The sequence below is a fragment of the Haliotis rubra genome, unplaced genomic scaffold (assembly GCF_003918875.1).
Source record: "Haliotis rubra isolate DU_JTF1 unplaced genomic scaffold, ASM391887v1 Scf329, whole genome shotgun sequence".
In the NCBI taxonomy this organism is placed as follows: Eukaryota; Metazoa; Mollusca; class Gastropoda; order Lepetellida; family Haliotidae; genus Haliotis; species Haliotis rubra.
Genome location: NW_025767001.1, coordinates 666,305 through 691,303, shown reverse-complemented (window position 1 = coordinate 691,303; position 24,999 = coordinate 666,305). Strand labels below are relative to the sequence as shown.

At 41.1% G+C, this 24,999-nt stretch overlaps 1 protein-coding gene across 1 annotated transcript in view; it reads right to left on the bottom strand.

Annotated features, from left to right (window-relative positions):
* Nucleotides 1–24,999, bottom strand: part of LOC124284089 (protein farnesyltransferase/geranylgeranyltransferase type-1 subunit alpha-like) — a 43,112-nt gene that overhangs the window by 4,132 nt on the left and 13,981 nt on the right. The window contains exons 3-8 of the mRNA XM_046720144.1: nucleotides 7,867–7,971; nucleotides 5,583–5,693; nucleotides 3,867–4,028; nucleotides 2,133–2,195; nucleotides 1,183–1,357; nucleotides 10–631 (exon numbers count right to left, since the gene is read on the bottom strand). Coding sequence (XP_046576100.1) covers nucleotides 521–631; nucleotides 1,183–1,357; nucleotides 2,133–2,195; nucleotides 3,867–4,028; nucleotides 5,583–5,693; nucleotides 7,867–7,971 — 727 coding nt within the window. The 3' untranslated portion in view covers nucleotides 10–520. The remainder of the gene's footprint in view (nucleotides 1–9; nucleotides 632–1,182; nucleotides 1,358–2,132; nucleotides 2,196–3,866; nucleotides 4,029–5,582; nucleotides 5,694–7,866; nucleotides 7,972–24,999) is intronic.

Genomic DNA, 24,999 nt, shown 5'->3' with positions numbered 1-24,999 from the left:
CCAACAAACCTGCTTCGATGAAGCATTGGGTGCCACTAGTAACAACAGCCTCAACACTGCTTCTACATCACAAGCAACAAACCTGCTTCGATGAAGCATTGGGTGCCACTTGTAACAACAGCCTCAACACTGCTTCTACATCACAAGCAACAAACCTGCTTCGATGAAGCATTGGGTGTCACTTGTAACAGCCACCTCATAAACAGCTATAACATCACAAGTAACAACCCTGTTTCGATGAAACAATGGATTCCACCTGCAACATACCAGCTTCAAATTACTTCAACATCACAAGTATCAACCCTGCTTCTGAGAAGCAGCTACTGCCACTTGAAACACACCCTACTGGAAAAACTAAATGTAGAAATCCTGTATTGTATTGGAATCAAACGCACAGGTGCAGCAGGAGGCAAGTGACATCTGCTGTATGGCCGAGAGACATCACTTATAGGAGTGCAGGAGATGTGGATGATCTACTAGGGATATGTACACTGTCACTACCGACCAATCACAATCTGTACTAGGAGTTGCCCCCTACTTCAGTCCCAAACTTTGATGCTAACGAGCGAGACACGTAGCTCCAGTATTCACGTCGGATTGTATCATACTCCTCGGCCAAGGAATTACACAACTGAAACAGAATGAAAGTCAAGATAAAGCACATAAATGCTAGAATTTATGGATGTCAACTACTTTGTTTACCTCCTTCATCAGGTAAATGTCACAATAGGAAGCAGACAGCTATATAAGAGTGTGCAGGGGTGGAAATAACTTTAAAATTGATAGTGTACTCCGGTACAGTGGCACATGTAATGTCACTTGCCCTGATAATTTTTCCACTATACCGAAAAACACTGAACTCGGACGTCGGACGTGGGTTATTTTCACCCCTGGTGTGTGAAATAACTACAGTGATCAGATAACAAGGGAAGCCAGTTGGTAATTGGCGCTGACTGGTAATGGCAATGGACGGGATTAATCCAGGCATCAATGAAGAGGTAACGTTACTGCCAAGACAAGAAAAGAACCATTTAACTAAATTAAGACATTAAAACTAGATATAGGTCTTTGTCATAATAACATCTAAAATAAAAATTAATAATACCCAGAAACATGTTAACTGTTAGCACATTACTATCAATGTCAATAAACTGATCGTGTTCTCTGCCTCCCCATCCTCACCTCCAGGGCCTTCTGCAGGACAGACTCCTTCTCCTCACAGCCCAACTCCAGCATCTCCTCGTACGTGTCCACCATGCAGGCGATGAGGTAGGGTGAGCGGTACCGGTTGTCGTACAGCTCCGTACAGAACTCCATCAGACCTGGGTACTTGCTCAACTCCCGGTCCAACAGAACCCTGCAAGCAGAGGCCAAGACATTACAATGTGACAGCATGGCTGTTGGTGTATAACATACCCATGAAGAGAGATGGCTGCCACTGCGGTCATCAACAGTATTGTTTATTGTTTAATTTTACAGTTGGTCAGGTATCAGCTGTATATATATAGGCAATCGTAAGTTATCAAGACTGGACAGACAAACCAAAGATTGAAAGGTTTTGTTTGTTTGTTTCTTAGCTACAAGGAGGTGGTCTGTACATATTCAAGTCTGGACCAGACAATGCAGTGATCAACATCATGATCATCGATCTATGATGACATGTGTCAACCAAGTCAGCGAATCTGACCATCCAATCCCGTTAGTCATCTCTTACAACAAGCATGGGTTGCTGAAGACCAATTCCAAGTGGATCTTCACAGGTTGTGACTTATAAGTGTAACAAGATCCACAGAATCAGTGAATCAGCGAATCTGACCATCCGATCCCGTTAGTCATCTCTTACAACAAGCATGGGTTGCTGAAGACCAATTCCAAGTGGATCTTCACAGGTTGTGACTTATAAGTGTAGCTAGCGAGTGAGAGAGTTTGGTTGTACGCCACACTCAGCAATATTCCAGCTATATGGCGGCGGTCTGTATATAATTGAGTCTGGACCAGACAATCCAGTGAGCAACAGCATGAGCATCGATCTGCGCAATTGGGAACTGATGAAATGTGTCAACCAAGTCAGCGAGCCTGACCACCCGATCCCGTCAGTCGCCTTTTATGACTACTACAACTAGTTCACTTACCCTTTCATATAGTTCCATGCACTTTCGTTGTTTGGAGCTTTCTTGATGAAATCTTGAGTATATCTGAAACACAAGTTCTCTCAATATACCAACCAAAATGTACTTCTTAACTTTAAAACAATATTCCCATTAATTCTACCAGCAAGAAAATACATCCAATATACAAGTAGTATGAAGTAACTCATAAACCCTATCACATGTTGAACAGTATCGGCCCAATGGGTGCTCAATGAAATATACTTCTCACTTTATCTTCAACCTATTTCTATACAATTACGTCCACATGTTTTTTTACCATTTCTCTATAAAACATGTGCTCATGCATTAACTGCAAACCTGACTTATCTCCCTTAGACAACTGCAAACACTCTCATATGACACCACAGCAATATTCCACCTATATGGCGACGGTCTGTAAATATTAAAGTCTGGACGAGACAATCCAGTGATTAATATAATGAGCATCAATCTACTCAAATGGAATACAATGACATGTCAACGAAGTCAGCGTGCCTGACCACCCGATCCCGTTAGTCGCCCCCTACAACAAGCACGGGTTGCTGAAGACCAATTCTAACCCTGATCTTCGTGGGTCTGGCATGTAACTGATTGTGAAAACCAGCGATCCTAGGGGTGAGAATGACAAAAGGTCTATCACATCAGACAAGTCACAGAGTCTGTCTATTCAATCAAATCTAATCTCTCGACCATCAATCGACATAGTGTCCATGTCCATCCCTGCTGAGACAGGCCTCTGATTACTGTTACTGGGTAGAATCTACCCAGTAACAGTAATTGGAGGCCTGTCTCAGCAGCAGCCCCTACCTGACTTCCTTCTCTGTTCTACCCAGTAACAGTAATCGAGGCCTGTCTCAGCAGGCAGCACTACCTGACTTCCTTCTCTGTTCTACCCAGTAACAGTAATGGAGAGGCCTGTCTGTTTTACCAGAAGGCAGCACTACCTGACTTCCTTCTCTGTTCTACCCAGTAACAGTAATCGGAGGCCTGTCTCAGCAGCAGCCCTACCTGACTTCCTTCTCTGTTCTACCCAGTAACAGTAATCGGAGGCCTGTCTCAGCAGCAGCCCTACCTGACTTCCTTCTCTGTTCTACCCAGTAACAGTAATCGGAGGCCTGTCTCAGCAGCAGCCCTACCTGACTTCCTTCTCTGTTTTACCCAGTAACAGTAATCGGAGGCCTGTCTCAGCAGCAGCCCTACCTGACTTCCTTCTCTGTTCTACCCAGTAACAGTAATCGGAGCCCTGTCTCAGCAGCAGCCCTACCTGACTTCCTTCTCTGTTCTACCCAGTAACAGTAATCGGAGGCCTGTCTCAGCAGCAGCCCTACCTGACTTCCTTCTCTGTTCTACCCAGTAACAGTAATCGGAGCCCTGTCTCAGCAGCAGCCCCTGTCTACCTGACTTCCTTCTCTGTTCTACCCAGTAACAGTAATCGAGCCCTGTCTCAGCAGCAGCCCTACCTGACTTCCTTCTCTGTTCTACCCAGTAACAGTAATCGGAGCCCTGTCTCAGCAGCAGCCCTACCTGACTTCCTTCTCTGTTCTACCCAGTAACAGTAATCAGAGGCCTGTCTCAGCAGCAGCCCTACCTGACTTCCTTCTCTGTTCTACCCAGTAACAGTAATCGGAGGCCTGTCTCAGCAGCACCCCTACCTGACTTCCTTCTCTGTTCTACCCAGTAACAGTAATCGGAGGCCTGTCTCAGCAGCAGCCCTACCTGACTTCCTTCTCTGTGACAGTGTCAGAGAAGCCAGTGGTGTTCTTGATGACGAAATAGCGCTGGTTCCAGGCGGAGTTGTTGCGGAGGTCGTCCTTCAACAGCTTGTCCACATAGTCCAGTTCCTTGTCCCAGAGGCCAAACTCCTGGATCACCCATTGCCTGACAAACAAGTCAACAAGATCACCAACAAGTCTTCATCATGATCACCCAATGTCTAAACACACAAGTCAATATGATCACCCACTGCCTGAAGACACATGCATCCAAACATTGGTGATCAAAATCTGTTGTATAACCAAGCTATAAAAGGAATATAGGCTGTATAACGTCCATAACATACAGGCAGAAATCTGATCAGTTTTACACATAATATTGTGTAAAGCTAACAAATCAGACACAGTCTAGTTGGCTTTACTACTGAATCCAGGTCAGTCTTAATGACTGGAGGAGTGAATGAGTGAGTTTAGTTTTACGCCGCACTCAGCAATATTCCAGCTATATGGCGGTGGTCTGTAAATAATCGATTCTGGACCAGACAATCCAGTGATCAACAGCATGAACATTGATCTGCGCAATTGGGAACCAATGAATGACTGGAATATACAAAACCATACCAACAATATCACAGGGGTGGAAATAACCCCTTGCCCGACGTCCCAGTCCAGTGCTTTTTTCTGTCGGGCAAGCAAATTTGTATATCACGCTGTACCGGTGTCCAGTTGACTTTCCAATGTTAATTATGTTGTTTACTTAAAAAATGAACAGGAAAATCAGCCGGAAAAATTATCAGGGCAAATGATTTTACATGTGCCACTGTACTGGAGTACACTAGCAATTTTAAAGTTATTTCCACCACTGTATCAGTTACAGGAACCAGCAACACCATCATCTGTTTCCTGGTTCACAAGCAACAACAAACCGCCAAGGTCAAAATACAGGCCACTCCCACAAGGAAAAATATAGCAGTGAAGCTACAGTTTCTAAGGTTCATATAATAGCATCAGTATCTTTACATGATATACATCCTGTCCAGTATTTTATACCAGTGCCTACTGTCAGTGAGGACCGAAAACAGAATCATCATCACCCATGACTGGTCTGAAGCATGTATATATAGCTAGTTGTGTGTACAGTAATACTTTGTATGCAGATTTTTCTCTCTTCGATTTTCTGGGTTTGCATCTGATCCATGTTTACATAAGGTGATTAGAGCATTGATGGTACAAGATTTAACACATTACAACACACAGGGAGATATATATCAAAACATGTAACTAAAGAACAGAAATATGAAAAATTCTGAACAAGTAGCCTGTAATACCAAAATATTTCTTCAAGTTTACAGTTGAAAATATTTCAATTCCCCAAACCATATCAAACATCTTCATCACTTGTCAGCCTATCCCAATATCCCCGTTTGGACAAGACAAGTGAGTGAGCGAGTATGGTTTTACGCTGCTTTTAGCAAAATCTGAGCAATATCATGGCGAGGTACCCCTGAAATGGGCTCCATACATTGTCCCCATGTGGGGAATCAAACCCTTGTCTTCAACGTGACAAGCAGATGCTCTAACCATTAGGCTACTCCACCCCACCTTGTCAAGACGAAGTGAAAAGAGACTGTGATCTCCCTTGACACAAACAGGTAGGAACAATGCTTCCACAAACTTTAGTTTAACCGGTATGGCAATATTCTTCCTGCTGCCGACATACCTGTGCTGCCACGCGTGGTAATTCTTGGCATCTTCCCTCAGTATTTTCTCTGTGAAGTGAAGTTCCTGACCGGCATCTCGGGACCACTCGATCAACACCCGACGATGGTGCCTGTCACACAGATCAGATTACTTAACAGTTCAAGTTAAATTTATTACAGGATGAATCAGCTAGTATACTTATTAATCACAAGTTGCAGCAATATGTTTTACAAGCCCAAAGCAATATGTTTTACAAGCCCAAAGCAATATGTTTTACAAGCCCAAAGCTTAAGGAGACGGCAAAATTGGTCAATTAAATTTACAAATTTTGATTCAACTACCAACACCCATACCACAATGAAATACAGACCTACAACATTCTAAATTCTGTGCATGTGTGCATGTGTGCGTGTGTGATGTGGAGTGGTACTTAAGCAAATCCTGTATCCTTTTCCTCCCATAACGCTGACTGAGCTAAACACTGCCTGGAGCAGCATGCACATTACACCATGATTTCAGCTTTATTTGAAAGGAAGCCCAAAGTGACCGAGGTACTATAAATCAATCACTTAGTAGAGTCAATAAGCTGAGATACAGGACTGGCCAAACAAGGATTTTCAATCAATATATTCAATCAAATCTTAGACATCCATGCTAAACATTTTAACAGTTTAACTTTTTTTCAACAAATGAATCCCAACGACAAAGAAAGTAGAAAATAGACAGAGACGCTATTTACTATCTAAAATCAATCTTCCTAAATAACCAATGTCTTCAGAGTTAAAGATACAAATAACCAGCTTCAATGGACGAGATTAGTGACATCACTTGATTGTGACATAATGATAACTGATGACATCACAATGGTCTGAAGAAGCAATATATAGAGAATACTACACGAGGTCTCATTACATACGAAACTCGTGTCCTTCCTATGGTATCATAGGAAGGTCACGAGTTTCGTATAATTCATATGTAATGAGACCGAGTATGGTATTTTATTTATTACCCACGTCTTACATGCATTAAATTGACAAAATAGCGTATTTTTGTTATTTTTATGGTTTCAAACCGAAACCGGTTTCATATAGAGGTTGCGGAAAATGTTTTTACTGTAGAACACTTTTTGCATGACGTCACACTGTAATGACGTCACTACGCCATTTCTCGTCTGTCCCCTTGGTAACCGACGTTACGATGCATGTCAGTTGTCATCGCCTCGTACAGCCTCCTACAGTAAACTACTCCGTAGCACCCTGTTTCTTGGTTTGCAGGCGCTTCACTCGGCTAACATCACTGGTGGAAACATTGCGTTTATGTTTTTCCACGGATATACTGTCTCAGTTCGGCACTCACAATTAAACAGCGACATGGCAACGGTCGCAATGTTTACATTCCCACAATGCATCTAAGTTGTAGAATGAATGAATTTCACGTGTTTGTTATGAATGAAAACGTAGTTCCTTCACAACGTGACCTAATTGAGAGGTCATCGGTTATCCAATCAAATTGTTAGAATCTCAGGTCAAGTCGTTACGGCACAGGTCAACGCGATACGACACTCGTGCGATGTACGAGATTAGTATGCAACTACCCATACGTTGACCACGTGGGTAATAAGATTCAATATCACATGGTGAGATCAAGGATACCTCCTATAGAAGCCAGTTATGGATGACAAATAGTGGACGTCCCCTGACCATTATTACCATCACTGACAACAGATTTCAAAAGGTGTGACCTATATGATGTGCCCTGGGAATTTATTTATCTATACATTGCACTCAGTTTTTTCTTCAGACCAAAATGTAATTTTCTGAATAAAATTGATATTTTATACTTATCCTCACTCTCTCCTTCTTCGCCCAGTGAGCAGGCATGTGGCGGAAGGTGGTGCCCTCGTTCCAACGCAAATGGTTGGGAAGGAGACAACTCTTGGTGAGTACTAATTAGTGATTTTACATTGAAGGGAGCTTCAATTGGGAGATACAAGTGTTCCACTGTGTTCGCAAGAAGAAGAAGACAAGCAAAAGAGCATGAGTCAGGATAAGTATAAAATAAAACTGATCATCCCACTGCACCACATGCATCAGCACACAACTAAGGAGTGAGTGAGTGAGTTTGGTTTTACGCTGCTTTTAGCAATATTCCAGCAATATCACAGCGAGGGACACCAGAAATGAGCTTCACACAATGTACCCATGTGGGGATTCGAACCCGGGTCTTCGGCGTGACGAGCGAACGCTTTAACCACTAGGCTACCCCACCGCCCCCACAACTAAGGACTTTTCCTCAATCCTCACCAGACTTGATAGTTCTTGGGGTTGTCTTCGATCACCTCCGACACATATCTCAGCTCGTCCTTCAGGTCCTTGTTGAGCCCCTTCAGGATCACTCTCCGGTAGTGCCTGCAACATCATCACATTGTGAAACATGCAGCCATTACAGTATCTCAACACTATTTCCCTTGCAACTGCTAAAAGCGTCCTGCAATACATCTGTGAAACATGCAGCCATTACAGTATCTCAACACTATTTCCCTAACAACTGCCAATAGCAGTGTAGGAAAGATGTAGAAAATCTAGCCTGTCCACAGGACTGGCAGGTCAAATTTTGTACCAGTCCTGCCAAAATCTAGCCTGTCCTCCAAATATAAGTAAAACACCTTCGGCAGTAAATATTCAAAAAGGTTATAATCATTATATATATGTCATTGGTTTGCTAATATTTTTTTAACCCGTCCTCCACAAAATTCACCCGTCTCGGACGTTGGGACGGGCTATCTTTCCTACACTGCTAATAGCATCATGCAATACATCTGTGAAACATGCTGTCCCACAGTATAGAAAACCCATCACTGAACCTCAACGCTGTTTCCCTAACAACTGCTAATAGCAGCAGAGGGACATCGGATGATTTATTCATTCAACAAACAACACCATGTATCTTACCTCGTCTCCCAGACAGTAGAGACTATTTTTACATGTTACAGTTTTTGCTGCACAAGCTGTCTACAGCCCTGTGAACGCTTAACCTATCATTCTGGTTGTACAGGTACTCTACTGTCCTAGAGAACTGCTGACCATGTGCGGAAGTGTGTCAAGGAGTGAGCAGAGTATCCCCTGGTATCTGGCGATATGATACATATCACGATATTGACTAATAATATGTATCGTATCGTATCACAATACACCACAATAAATTGAAAGAAATGATGAAATCACTGAAATACAACATCTCCTTAATGCATTATTGTATTATTCCCAAAACAAAAACATTTCAACAAATAAAAAAAAAACAATAGAAAAAAAGACAAAACAAAAAAAACAAACAAAAAACCCAAAAAGTTTTAATGAAGGGCTGGTATTCGGTTCCACCATTCTGCCATGATGGGAAGTTAGTGAGTGTGACTGAGTTTAGTTACATACCACTTTTACCAATATTCCAGCAATATCACAGCGGGAGACACCAGGAATGGGCTTCACACATTGTACCCATGTGGGGAATTGAACCCGGGTCTTCAGCATGACAAGTGAACACTTTACCCACTAGACTACCCCCACTGCCCCATTATGGGAAGTAAACATTACAGTTCCGGCTATATACATGATCTAACAAACTGTCTCTTCAAGAGTGTCTTTACAAAGTATAATATATTTCATAGGAATTGGTAAATCATGATGGAATTGTGAGCCTTTAGGTGGGCAGTTTTTACATAATGGCGTCAAAACGAATATATATATGCAGGGTCAACGTCATGCACGGAAATAACAGACGCCTGGGCATCTAATAGACGAAATATGGTATGCATGTGATGCTGGCTATTTGGGCTGCATAGAATCTACAATGAGGTGAATATGATACATATCAACAACATAGACATAATGAATACAAATATTGTTTTATGTATAAAGTCACATGACTAACACAGCAGTGACTGTATTATAAATAATATTCTATGACAAAAATAACAAGAAGACAAAGTCATCAATGGACCGCAATGGCAAAATGCTCTTCATGAATATGTCTACGAGTTATGATTATGTCAAAGGTTTTGGTGTGTATATAGAAAGGTGGAAGGAGAGTATTGAAAGGTTTTTAAAGTTCTGCTCCAGAAAGGAGCACTACCGTACCACCAGTTTCAGTCGAAGTCAAACTTGTTGCCATGGAAACGCCAAAAATATTTAATTCAGAAATCCAAAACTACCAAAAGGCACCAGTACACCACCAGATCTATGTATGTGCCAAGTTTGGTGAAGAAATATTGAACGGTTTCAAAGTTCTGCTCCGGAAAAGACAAATGTGCATGGACTCACGCACGGACACACGCACGGACTCCATTTTAATGATAACACACACCCCACCCCTCGCAAAACGCATTGCGGGGGGTAACAAAATATATTGACCAGTATCAACCATATTGACAGTGTTAATTTATCAGTACAATGACCAGTGACCACACTACTGTGGAATTAAATATATAACAGTGGAGACTATTATACTGCCTAATATCATGATTATACTCCCTGGCCTGGGTATATTTAATATATCCTCACTCTGATAAACAACTGACAAGTTCAAGTGAAACATATTCTTTCCATGAATATTCAATTCTAGTGATCACGAATAATGTATTGAATTATGAAGGGATATGGTTCGATTGACCAAACATGCTGGAATGATAACAGCCCTATTGGCTATCAGCCTGTCCTATGAGACCTCACACAACGCAATTGTACTTTTAATTCCACAAGCCAGCTTTATTGAGAGTTCAAGCTTTTTTTAAAAATCTGATAGACTTGTTTCCATGACAAAATACTACTTTAGTAACAGATCTGGAAGCTACACCTGGCCATACTACTTCCCTAAGCACACAAACAGGTTGTTATCTTTTGCCTGCTGCAGATTATATCGAGCTTGTTCACTAACTGTTGTATCACTGGGAGTGAGTGAGTGAGTTTAGTTTTACGCCGCTTTTAGCAATATTCCAGCAACATCACGGTGGGGGACACCAGAAATGGGCTTCACACATTGCACCCATGTAAGGGAATCGAACCCGGGTCTTCGGCGTGACGAGCGAACGCTTTAACCACAAGGCTACCCCACCGCCCTGTATCACTAGGACAATTATCACAACTGTACAATCTAACTGATTTTTCTAGTCCATAACATATAGCTCACAGTGAATAAAATAGCAATGCTCACTAATACTCCCTACTGTGACTCCCAACTTCAGCTGAAGAACAGTGAGTTTGGTTTTACTCCGCCTTGAGCAGTATTCCAGCAATATCAATCATGTGGGGAATTGAACCTGGGTACTCGGCGTAACGAGCAAACGTATTTACCATTAGGCTACTGTAAATTGGCACTGCACCTTTCCTTTAGACAAAGTGAGTGAGTGAGTGAGTTTAGTGTCACACCGCATTCAGCAATATTCCAGCTATATGGTGGCAGTCTGCAAATAATCAAGTCTGGACCAGACAATCAACTGATTAACAGCATGAGCATCGATCTGCGCAATTGGGAACCGATGACATGTGTCAACCTGACCACCCGATCCCGTTATTCGCCTCTTACGACAAGCATGGGTTACTGGAGACCAATTCTAACCCGGATCTTCACGGGTCTTCCTTAGACAAAGAAAGTAGTACAAATTTTTGAAAACAAAATCCAACCAAGAGTTTTTAGTTGAACAAAAAATGCCTTCGGATGGACAGAATTCCTTGGTACAGCTATATATACCTGATTTATTTTTCAGGTCGGGGTTATAAAAACCTTTAAATGGCAAATTTCATCAAGTCCTAATAATGCCTACCAAGTGCAAATGTCTCACTGAGGGACTTGTGACTGTCATACATAACATTTTCTGGTTTGGATTTCAGCTGTCCCATTAAACATACATGTTGTTTTCATGTTCATGCATATCAAGTGGGGTCACTCAAGATGACCGTGCAAATTGGTTGGAATGAAATTCCATCGTAGCATTCAAACACTCATTACTGAACTTGAGACAAGGTGTTAACATCAGGACAAACACCAGCCTCATGCATCAATACATACAAAACTTGTGGGGGCGGTGGGGTAGCCTAGTGGTTAAAGTGTTCACTCGTCATGCCTTGGACCTGGGTTCGAATCCCTACATGGGTACAATGTGTGAAGCCCATTTCTGGTGTCCCCCACCGTGATATTGATGGAATATTGCTAAAAGCGGAGTAAAACCAAACTCACTCACTCACTATAAAACTTGAGTGATAATACAACTGCTTCCATTCCAAGATACTTCATATTGTTTGGTGTTGTTTGTTGTTTAACGCTGCACTCAGCAATATTCCAGCTATATGGCGGCAGTCTGTAAATATTTGAATCTGGACCAGACAATCCAGTGATCAACAGTGTAGATATTTATTGATCGTTTGTTGTTTAACGCTGCACTCAGCAATATTCCAGCTATATGGCGGCAGTCTGTAAATATTTGAATCTGGACCAGACAATCCAGTGATCAACAGTGTAGATATTTATTGATCGTTTGTTGTTTAACGCTGCACTCAGCAATATTCCAGCTATATGGCGGCAGTCTGTAAATATTTGAATCTGGACCAGACAATCCAGTGATCAACAGTGTAGATATTTATTGATTGTTTGTTGCTTGTTGCCAACCATGTGGCAGCGGGATGTAAATAATCGAGCTTCGACCAGACAATCCAGTCATCAACATCATGAGCATCAATCTACGCCATTGGGATACGATGACATCATGTGTAACCAAGTCAACGATTTCGACCACCCAATCCCAAAGACATGTTACTTGTAAGTGTAACCTGTAGATATCATAACCCGACCTCCTTCTACAGATTGCGCTTTTTGGTCCTCAAAATTCAGCTTATCTACAGTCATATACGGTAGTTCTAATCCGGATCTTCGCGGGTACAATTTTCTTCTGGTTTTATGGTCAGTCCATGTGGGTTTGGGGTTGGGAAAATTTTTACAAAGGGGGATGAAGGAAATAGGGAAAAAAGAAGTTAAGAGTTATCTGTCATTATGGACAGATCTGTAATTTGTTGTTTTGAAGAATTATGGCAAATTTCCAACAGATTCTAATTATTGCATTTGAATAGTCATAACAACAGTAAAGAAGGGATTTGACGAAAAAATAAATACTATCTATGCTTGGCTAAAACAAAACCACCTCTGCCTCTCATTTATAATTTTTTTTTTCACAGTTCGATTTTAGGGAGACAGATGTTTTGTAAACCAAATATATAAAAACGTCCGGCCTAATTATACAAGCATACATTTCATGGCTATATATCCACGATCGGTCATCAGCCCTATGTAATGGAGTAGGTGAGCTGTCATTAAACCTGGCTCGCAGAGGACTTGGCAAGCGATCAAGTTCATTTGGCACCAGGCAACTCCATGAAACTGCTGACAGGTGGCATTCCAGCCCAATGTTTTATAGCCATTCTGAATGACATGCATAGTCCCGCTGCTCAGCAGGAGACGTGTGCATGCATGCATGGTTTTGTGCATCTGCACATGCATGCTCTACAGAAACAATGTCACACAGAAAAAATATATCTTGCATCCCCAGGTGAGTGAGTGAGTGAGTGAGTGAGTGCATCCGAGTGAGTGAGTGAGTGAGTGAGTGAGTGAGTGAGTGAGTGAGAGTGAGCGTGAGTGAGTGAGTGAGTGAGTGAGTGAGTGAGTGAGTGAGCATAGTTTTACACCGCTTGTAGCAATATTCCAACAATTTTATGCTGGTGGACACCAGAAATGGGCTTCCCACATTGTACCCATGTGGAGAATTGAACTGAACATGGGTCTTCGGCGTGATAAATGAACGCTTGAACTACTAGGCTGGCCCACTGCCCTCGTAGCACAAAACAGTGGAATAGATAATGGGACACAGATAAGTGTGCAGTTATTGCATGCATTACAAACAAAGGCATGGTGCATGCATGCATTATTGAGCAGTTTATAATCGTGGTATAATAGTTTTATTACAGAAGTTGGTTCTACCGTCACTTAGTTCTGGTGATACAATATATTAGTTTGCTTAGTTCATGCTTTTTTTAGTCCAAGCTTTCATTTTCCAGGGATTTTATTTAGCACTTATTAAGTGAGTTGCTGTGTGTTAAAGATATCCTGGTTGGTTGGCACTCAGTAATAGTCCAGCTATATGGCGGCGGTCTGTAAACAGTAGAGGACGTAACGTGTACGCGAGACGGTCCCCCGCTACGCGTACAAGTGACTACCTGAGAGGGGGTCACGCATTCGCGTGACTGCCTGATCACAGACAGGGAAGTTCTGCATGTCACACAAAAACGCGTCTAAAAGTGTTATTTATAAAAATAATGAAACAAAATTTGCTACAGTCATTAATAGGTGTTCAAGTTATTGATTGACATGAATGAAAACGTGTAAAGAATACATTAGATAGTCAAATTTTGACAAAAATGTGCAAAATTTAGGCAAAATTTGACAATATTGAACAGCGAATTTCACCTATGTGCATATTTTTCAGAAACTTACATTTAGTATTTTCTGAAAGCTCATTCATCGCAGATTCAAAATATATATGCAGCTTTCGAGGCACACCAGCATACACCGTTTGTTATTGTGTTGAAACATGTTTACTTTCTTAAAACTTCTTGTGAACCGTCTGGCATTAGAAGTGACTAAGGAAGCGAGTCATTAAGGGGAGGTAACTGATGCCTGACTAAATTGCTCTGTCAAAACATCCGTCTTGTGACTTGGACTGTCAGAAGCGTCATTACTATATATGGGGATATTTTTATTAGCGTTACAACAAAGAGGATATAATAAATTAATACACATTTACGAATAATTTTTTTTCATCATCTGGGACTATATTATTTGGTGGAAGTATAATCATTGGAAAAAGGACTAAGAGAGGTGGTCACTTCTACCAGTGTAAAAACAATGCGCCTGCGTAAGTTTTCAGTTTGCTGTTATATTAGTGGGTTTTGGCGACAATTTTCAACCATGTGCCGATTTCACGAAGCGTGATTTTAATATTTTCTGAAAGCTTCGTTCAATGGAGATTTACCTCGTGTAAATAGTTTTTCATGCACATGAGCAGCACATAGGTGTGCCATCAGCGTTGAAACATGTCTACTTTCCTCCCACTGCTCGTCATAGACATAGACAAACATATCGTCCTCGCCAGACCCGTTCACAGCGTCGAGAGAGGCCTTGCAGAAGCAAGTGCCGCGACTGTTTGGGAGAGGGTCATCCGTGGCGTTGACTACCTGTCGATGGACCACATATTTCATCCAGTAGCACACAAACGTCTCTAAGTACAATTTATAAAAACAAAAAATCAAACCCGAACATCGTTGACATCGAGAAGTACATACTTCATTGAGCTTTGACATATATATTTAATATCCCAGACATTTTTAAGGAAATTATGCTAAGTATAAGAAGAAGTAGTCAGTTTTTGGCGACAATTTTGACCTATGTGCCAATTTCACAGAAACATGATTTTAATATTTTCTGAAAGCTTATTCAATGGAGATTTACCCCATGTAAATACTTTCCATGTACACGAGCGCACATAGGTGTGCCATCGGCGTTGAAACATGTCTACTTTCCTCCCACTGCTTTCGTCACAGACAAACCAACCTTCCTCACAGATCCGTTCTGGCGTCGAGAGCGCCTCTCAGAATCACGAGCAAAAGTAGTCACTTTTGACAACAATGTTGATCTATGTGCCAATTTCACAGAAATATGATTTTAATATTTTCCGAAAGGTCATTCAATGGAGATTTACCCCATGTAAATACTTTTCCATGTACCGAGCAGCACATAGGTGTGCCATCGGCGTTGAAACATGTCTACTTTCCTCCACTGCTTTCGTCATAGACAAACAAACTGTCCTCACAGATCCGTTCGCAGCGTCGCGAGAGAGACCTCTCAGAATTCACGAGCAAAAGTAGCCAGTTTTATCGACAATTTTGACCTATGTGCCAATTTCACAGAAATATGATTTTAATATTTTCTGAAAGCTTATTCAATGGAGATTTACCCCTTGTAAATACTTTTCCATGTACGCGGCAGCACATAGGTGTGCCATCAGCGTTGAAACATGCCTACTTTCCTCCCACTGCTCGTCATAGACAAACTGTCCTCACAGATCCGTTCGCGTGCAGAGAGAGCGCCTCTCAGAATCACGAGCAAAAGTAGCCAGATTTATCGACAATTTTGACCTATGTGCCAATGTCACACAAATAAGATTTTAATATTTTCTGAAAGCTTATTCAATGGAGATTTACCCCATGTAAATACTTTTCCATGTACACGAAGCACATAGGTGTGCCATCAGCGTTGAAACATGTCTACCATCCTCCCACTGCTCGTCACAGACAAACAAACCTTCCTCACAGATCCGTTCTGGCGTCACGAGGCGCCTCTCAGAATCACGAGCAAAAGTAGTCACTTTTTGGCGACAATGTTGACCTATGTGCCAATTTCACAGAAATATGATTTTAATATTTTCTGAAAGCTTATTCAATGGAGATTTACCCCATGTAAATACTTTTCCATGTACCGAGCATTACATAGGTGTGCCATCGCGTTGAAACATGTCTACTTTCCTCCCACTGCTCGTCATAGACAAACAAACTGTCCTCACAGATCCGTTACAGCGTCACGAGAGCGCCTCTCAGAATCACGAGCAAAAGTAGTCACTTTTTGGCGACAATGTTGACCTATGTGCCAATTTCACAGAAATATGATTTTAATATTTTCTGAAAGCTTATTCAATGGAGATTTACCCCATGTAAATACTTTTCCATGTACCGCGCGAGCACATAGGTGTGCCATCGGCGTTCAAACATGTCTACTTTCCTCCCACTGCTTTCGTCACAGACAAACAAACCTTCCTCACAGATCCGTTACTGCAGCGTCGAGAGACGCCTCTCAGAATCACGAGCAAAAGTAGTCACTTTTTGACGACAATTTTGATCTATGTGCCAATTTCACACAAATATGATTTTAATATTTTCTGAAAGCTTATTCAATGGAGATTTACCCCATGTAAATACTTTTCCATGTACGAGCAACACATAGGTGTGCCATCGGCGTTGAAACATGTCTACTTTCCTCCCACTGCTCGTCACAGACAAACCAACCTTCCTCACAGATCCGTTCGCAGCGTCACGAGAGCGCCTCTCAGAATCACGAGCAAAAAGTAGTCACTTTTGACAACAATGTTGATCTATGTGCCAATTTCACAGAAATATGATTTTAATATTTTCGAAAGGTCATTCAATGGAGATTTACCCCATGTAAATACTTTTCCATGTACCGCGAAACGCACATAGGTGTGCCATCGGCGTTGAAACATGTCTACTTTCCTCCCACTGCTTTCGTCATAGACAAACAAACTGTCCTCACAGATCCGTTACGGCGTCACGAGGCACGCCTCTCAGAATTACGAGCAAAAGTAGCCAGTTTTATCGACAATTTTGACCTATGTGCCAATTTCACAGAAATATGATTTTAATATTTTCTGAAAGCTTATTCAATGGAGATTTACCCCTTGTAAATACTTTTCCATGTACGAGCATCACATGGGTGTTGCCATCGGCGTTGAAACATGCCTACTTTCCTCCCACTGCTTTCGTCATAGACAAACTGTCCTCACAGATCCGTTCTGGCGTCATCGAGGCGCCTCTCAGAATCCACGAGCAAAAGTAGCCAGATTTATCACGACAATTTTGACCTATGTGCCAATGTCACACAAATAAGATTTTAATATTTTCTGAAAGCTTATTCAATGGAGATTTACCCCATGTAAATACTTTTCCATGTACACGAGCACATAGGTGTGCCATCGGCGTTGAAACATGTCTACCATCCTCCACTGCTGCGTCACAGACAAACAAACCTTCCTCACAGATCCGTTCGCGGCGTCTGAGAGGCGCCTCTCAGAATCACGAGCAAAAGTAGTCACTTTTGGCGACAATGTTGACCTATGTGCCAATTTCACAGAAATATGATTTTAATATTTTCTGAAAGCTTATTCAATGGAGATTTACCCCATGTAAATACTTTTCCATGTACCGCGAGCAGCACATAGGTGTGCCATCGGCGTTGAAACATGTCTACTTTCCTCCCACTGCTTTCGTCATAGACAAACAAACTGTCCTCACAGATCCGTTACGCGTCTGAGAGACGCCTCTCAGAATCACGAGCAAAAGTAGTCACTTTTGGCGACAATGTTGACCTATGTGCCAATTTCACAGAAATATGATTTTAATATTTTCTGAAAGCTTATTCAATGGAGATTTACCCCATGTAAATACTTTTCCATGTACGAGCGACGCATATAGGTGTGCCATCGGCGTTCAAACATGTCTACTTTCCTCCACTGCTTTCGTCACAGACAAACAAACCTTCCTCACAGATCCGTTCTGGCGTGCGAGGCGCCTCTCAGAATCACGAGCAAAAGTAGTCACTTTTTGGCGACAATTTTGATCTATGTGCCAATTTCACACAAATATGATTTTAATATTTTCTGAAAGCTTATTCAATGGAGACTTACCCCATGTAAACACTTTTCCATGTACAGAACAGCACATAGGTGTGCCATCGGCGTTGAAACATGTCTACTTTCCTCCCACTGCTTTCGTCATAGACAAACAAACTGTCCTCACAGATCCGTTACCGCGATGCGAGGCGCCTCTCAGAATCCGCGAGCAAAGTAGTCACTTTTTGGCGACAATTTTGATCTATGTGCCAATTTCACACAAATATGATTTTAATATTTTCTGAAAGCTTATTCAATGGAGACTTACCCCATGTAAACACTTTTCCATGTACAGGAGCAGCACATAGGTGTGCCATCGGCGTTGAAACATGTCTACTTTCCTCCCACTGCTCGTCATGAACAAACAAACTGTCCTCACAGATCCGTTACCGCGTCTGAGAGACGCCTCTCAGAATCACGAGCAAAAGTAGTCACTTTTGGCGACAATGTTGACCTATGTGCCAATTTCACAGAAATATGATTTTAATATTTTCTGAAAGCTTATTCAATGGAGATTTACCCCGTAAACACTTTTCCATGTACCGGAGCAGCACATAGGTGTGCCATCGCGTTGAAACATGTCTACTTTCCTCCCACTGCTCGTCATAGACAAACTGTCCTCACAGATCCGTTGCTGCGTCTGAGAGAGCGCCTCTCAGAATCACGAGCAACAGTAGCCAGTTTTATACGACAATTTTGACCTATGTGCCAATTTCACAGAAACATGATTTTAATATTTTCTGAAAGCTTATTCAATGGAGATTTACCCCATGTAAATACTTTTTTCCATGTACCACCTAATCAGCACATAGGTGTGCCATCGGCGTTGAAACATGTCTACTTTCCTCCCACTGCTAGTCACAGACAAACAAACCTTCCTCACAGATCCGTTCGCGTCACGAGGACGCCTCTCAGAATCACGAGCAAAAGTAGTCACTTTTTGGCGACAATGTTGATCTATGTGCCAATTTCACAGAAATATGATTTTAATATTTTTCGAAAAGGTCATTCAATGGAGATTTACCCCATGTAAATACTTTTCCATGTACACGAACGCACATAGGTGTGCCATCAGCGTTGAAACATGTCTACCATCCTCTCACTGCTCGTCACAGACAAACAAACCTTCCTCACAGATCCGTTACCGCGTCGAGAGACGCCTCTCAGAATCACGAGCAAAAGTAGTCAGTTTTTGGCGACAATTTTGACCTATGTGCCAATTTCACAGAAACATGATTTTAATATTTTCTGAAAGCTTATTCAATGGAGATTTACCCCATGTAAATACTTTTCCATGTACCACTAGCGCACATAGGTGTGCCATCGCCGTTGAAACATGTCTACTTTCCTCCACTGCTAGTCACAGACAAACAAACCTTCCTCACAGATCCGTTCGCGGCGTCACGAGGCGTATCTCAGAATCCGCGAGCAAAAGTAGTCACTTTTGGCGACAATTTTGATCTATGTGCCAATTTCACACAAATATGATTTTAATATTTTCTGAAAGCTTATTCAATGGAGATTTACCCCATGTAAACACTTTTCCATGTACAGGCAGCATAGGTGTGCCATCACCGCGTTGAAACATGCCTACTTTCCTCCCACTGCTCGTCATAGACAAACTGTCCTCACAGATCCGTTACGCAGCGTTTGAGAGGCGCCTCTCAGAATCACGCGAGCAAACAGTAGCCAGTTTTATATCGACAATTTTGACCTATGTGCCAATTTCACACAAATATGATTTTAATATTTTCTGAAAGCTCCTTCAATGGAGATTTGCCTCGTGTAAGTACTTTTCAGGTACATGAACTGCACATGGGTGTGTCATCGTGTTGAAACATATCCATTTGAACTGACAGCTCTTCGGCGTACAAAGAGAGCAAGCGTATGCAAATGAGATCACGTGACACCGGCTGACCGGTGCGCAATATGCTGGCTCAATCAAGTGATACAACAAGTGGTAAGTAAAAATTCAGTGGACTACATTATCTATTTCCTAATGTTTTTAGATCATTGTCATCATAAACACATTAAGTATAGAAATACATATAACACAGAAACTAAAAGCGACATTTAACAGATGTCCGTATATGTGCAATGCATCTACCAAAATAAAAGAGATATAACGACATTGTAATTGCTATATTGATTACACCCTGCCAACAACACTCAAAAGATTATTTTATGATGTCACCAAAATTATATTTTCTTCTCTCTGTGTTGTATGCGGGATAGGTGTTTGCATAAGCCGATGGCTTGTTCACCCGATCCTCATTTCTTGTATTCGAAATAAAATATGTTTAAACTAAAAGAGAGAAAGCCGATGACAGTGTTCACAAGGGCGACAGCATCTTCAAATACTCTTCGAAGATTAGTCTTCTAAGTACAAGAATAGCTCCTTCTTACCAAAATATAACACTATATATGCAAAACACAATAACAATATCCATAATGTTATAGAGTCGTCTATCAGTTGTTTTACAGACAAAATTTTGAGTATGTAATCATATCAAACAATTTTACTCTCCTTTTAAGCTCATGAATATGTAATCTCTTCAATATTTGAGTGAGTTGCTGACTTAATCATGAGGGTACCGATCATGGCGATGTATCTGGCGATGAAGAGATCGTCATCAATGATCGGTTCAATTGGCAAAAGATGCCATTTCCATGAGCAGATTTTGCCCAGCTCCATGTCAACTGAAGATTTGTCACAACTGAATAAACATGTCTGTGTCCTTTCACAGTTTATCCAAACACAAACACGAAATGGAATAATTTGCAGTTAATTATGTGTTTTAAGCGATAATAAAATATTACACCACGGACCATAAAAGCACCGTATGCAGGAAATTGCACTGTCGCCGTGTCCACCAGACTGTCAGCCACGGCTAAGCTGTCTGCAAGCCCATTATATGTATATACCCGAAATAACGTGCTGTATTGCATCACACCTGTTGCAGGTCTCCAGCCTCCCACCTGTATATTCAGCGATATCCAACTGCAGTCATAAACTATGCCTGACCGCGTTCGCCTTGTCTTTATTCGGCTCAATCCTGCGCGGGAAAACAATTAATCACGTGTGTGATGGAGCGAATGCGTAATCTAACTGAAATTTAATTGTGTTGCATTCTGTCAAAATATGTGCGAAGACTAATACAAGTAGCAACACTGAAGAATTTTAAATATGCATTTTCATAATTATACCAAATACATACAAAACATTCAGTGAAGGGTTTATACATTTTAGCTTTTATAACAAATAATGCAATGCTCCCTGGAATAAATATATTTCTTCATTCTGCAGATGACTCCAGGCTGTCCAACCCAACATGCAGGACTGTACCGGGGTTGGTTGTTTTCCACTGTCCATGCTGGCGTCCAGGAGCGAAAACCTTTTCTGTTTCACGCAAATACATAGAATATATGTAAATAAAAAAGTATCAAATTTTACCTGAAGTTCATCTGATAGCGTGTTTGGATTAGTTTTGTTGTAAGCGGTATTTATGCATGTGTATATATTTCCGCGTCTGGCGAAGTTACCTGTATGGGTACAGGGTAAGAGAAACAACATATTCTTACCTTTAATATACTGTAGGGGCTGGGGAATGGGATAGTATCTTCAGGATGATGCTTGTTAATAAAATCATGGCGTCATGATACACATTTCTTTCAAAGATGATGATGATGATAATTCATAGATTTGATTTAAACAGTATTATATTTCCACAAAGACATGTAATATACATTAAACATTAATAAATTACAAAAGGAAAAAGTATCAGCAAATGCTTCTCCTAAAGTTTGTAGATTTAACGGAGCTTACTGACATAATGCACGACAAAAGTGCCGATTTCTGAATGCATACATTAGGTACAACTTATTTATGTGCATCATCATTGTCAACTAATCATTTTCCGGGCATAGGGTGGTTATCAGGCCCTGGACCGTGTTTTGCAGAAAACATCCTCAATTTGCAATAAGCAAACCATGATCAGTGAGCGTTTCAGCGGCTCTCCAAGAACCCATAAACAATTAGCGTCTAATTAGTTTGTTTTCTTCATAACTTCTCTGTGTCATTTTACAAACTGATGTATTAACAACAGAAAAGTGTTATAGGCGCATCCCATATCACATCGTATATTCACGGTTCTAAAAATATCCATTTTTGAAACTTTGCTTTTAAGGGGTTTAACTAAGCGTTCTCATTTGGTTGAAACAGTTTGCATAATATTCCATAAATGCTTCTGAAAATGTTATGTTTATCTGTTTTGCGATATATCACAAACAAATAATAAATTAAAATACACCTGCCGTGTATATGCGATATATATGTGAACCGTCAATACGATCGATGCTCGGTTCCAATGACACGGGCCAGGTTTACAAGTCTGTTTTCTATAATCGTCTTGAAAATGAAATAATGCACGCTGATACCAGTGAAGATATTCACAAAGATATGTATCATAGCCTTAATTCACACATTAAAAAGCGTTTTGGGATGTGTTTACAAAATCCATGTGCATGCCGATGAAGCTGGGCTTCCGATAACACCTCACACATGAGGGCTTCAGGCTCCATTTGATTGGCTGAAACAGTGTCGCCAAGACGTTTGCAGGGTATTCTGTAAAACAGCATACCGCGGCTAATCGCGAGCACAAGCTGACATGTATTCTCAGAGATCCAATATCGACATCGTCAACAGCATGAGCTGTCGTCAAAAAGTCAAAGAAAGCTTGGCGCTGCATTTTGATTTAACACTAACTTTGATTAGCACGAGATGTCAACTAAAACTGACAGTGACTTCATTTCGATTCAGTTTCGAATACACCATTGAGTCTCTTACGCTGTGACAAGCAAAGACAACTTTTACGTTAGTATTGAATTGATAGGTTACTTTTCTACGATTACAAATGCGTGAAGAAAGTTAGTGAGAAATGAACAGGTAAGATTTAAGTAGCTGTGTAATGCTGAAATCAAGACACTATGTACAGTTCGGGTAGCCGAGACATGCATCATGGGACCCCTCCATTAACGCGACAGGTAATGTTATCGGTATTGGGATTATGAGCGGCTTATTGACATTTGGCATTTTATATATATTTTCGGTTGACTGATGTTTTATCTTCAATTCTGTCGCATTATAGTCGCTAGCTTTCGTTCAACACGATCACAATATACAAACCATTGTCAAACGTTTACTTAGGACAATCTAAACTAGTTTAAATATTAAAAACTATTTAGGAATTGAGATCAGTAATATCATTTTAAGCAAAACATCTGAGACTTCTATTCATTTGGATACCACGATAACAATAATTCATTCCGCTTTTTAAGAAGCGAGCCGTGTGCTGTATTTGCAGGTGAAGGTACACAATCGTCCACTTCGGAAAATATGCAAATGACTTTATAGTTGTTTGCAGGATTACTCTTGATTGAAGTAAGTTTTGATTCATGCAAGATGCAATGGCGGTAGAGGTCATATTAGTTTCAAAATGTTCCAGAACTCACTGCAAAGATGAATACTTTGACATTTCTAAAACTAGCCATGACATCCACTAAAATAAATCAATTTTTCAAATGCGATTAATTATTTTTACGTAACTTGCATATGTAAACAACAGACCCTGGGCATTGGTGTTTCTTTCCGAGAAACCTGTTTATTCCACGACTGTCAAGTAACCACCACGCTTGGTGATTTTACGGGGCGGCTTTAATCACCCGCTTTACCGTGTTCGCACCCAATCCAGTTGGTTCCACGGTGATTGAATTAATTAGGGTCAAGCTTCCAGTTAGTACCCGCATGAGCTACCCGTCGCATACCGCAGAGGCGATAGGCGTCTCGGCATTACCGTTACGTCTCTGACTGGTAAATAGTCGAGTCTGGATCCGACAATTGAGTGATCAACAGCATGAACATCGATCAACGCAATTGGGATACGATTGTCAGCCGATTCTGTTAGTCGCCTCTTACAACAAGCGTGGGTTGCTGAAGACCAGTTCTAACCGGGATGTTCAAGGGTACAAAGGTATCTTGATCAAATGCAGATTAGTAGTACAAATCAACTTATGCAATATTATACAACAGTGTTAAACGTCAGTTTACTGTGTCAGGATTACCTTCTACTTAATCAGGAATAAATCATTTCTAGTCTGCAGCAAAATGCATTTCTCCATTGTAATTGGCTATTGATAATGACTGATGTTGGTTTTACGCCACTTTTGAAATATTGCTGAGTGCGGCGTAAAACCAAACTCACTCACTCGCTAGTTTTATTAGGCGGAGATTGGATTGTGCAGTCGAGATAATATCATGAAGACATTAAAATGGTCATTGTTACAGTCGGCATAAAACTAAATTCACTCACTCACTCTATCCATATTATAAATATACAGAGACTAGGTGTTAGACTACACTGCCAAATACTGGAGGAATGAGTGTGTGAGTGAGTGAATGAATGAGTGAGGGAGCAAGGTTTTACGCCACAGTAATGTCACAGCAGGGGACAACAGAAATGGTCTTTAGACACTGTACCATTTTGGGGAATCAAACCCTGGTCTCCAGCGTAAGGAGCAAACCCTTAACCTCTCTAGGTTACCCAACCGCCCTGTCAGACCCATGTTTATTTAGACAAAGCTGCAAATGTCACACTGCACATAAATGGGACAGTGGAAGTTATTGGAGCTAGTAAATCTATCCAAGAACCCTCAAATCTTTTCTGTAACCTTAACGAAAGTCAAGCACCCCTCGACTTTCACCCGCAACTTTGAACTCGACTATTAATACTGATAGTTGACATACAAATTTGATTTACATTTTGCCCTGAAGATAAAATTTAGATTACAGTTTACAGACGGATGGAAGGACAAGGTGTTGACT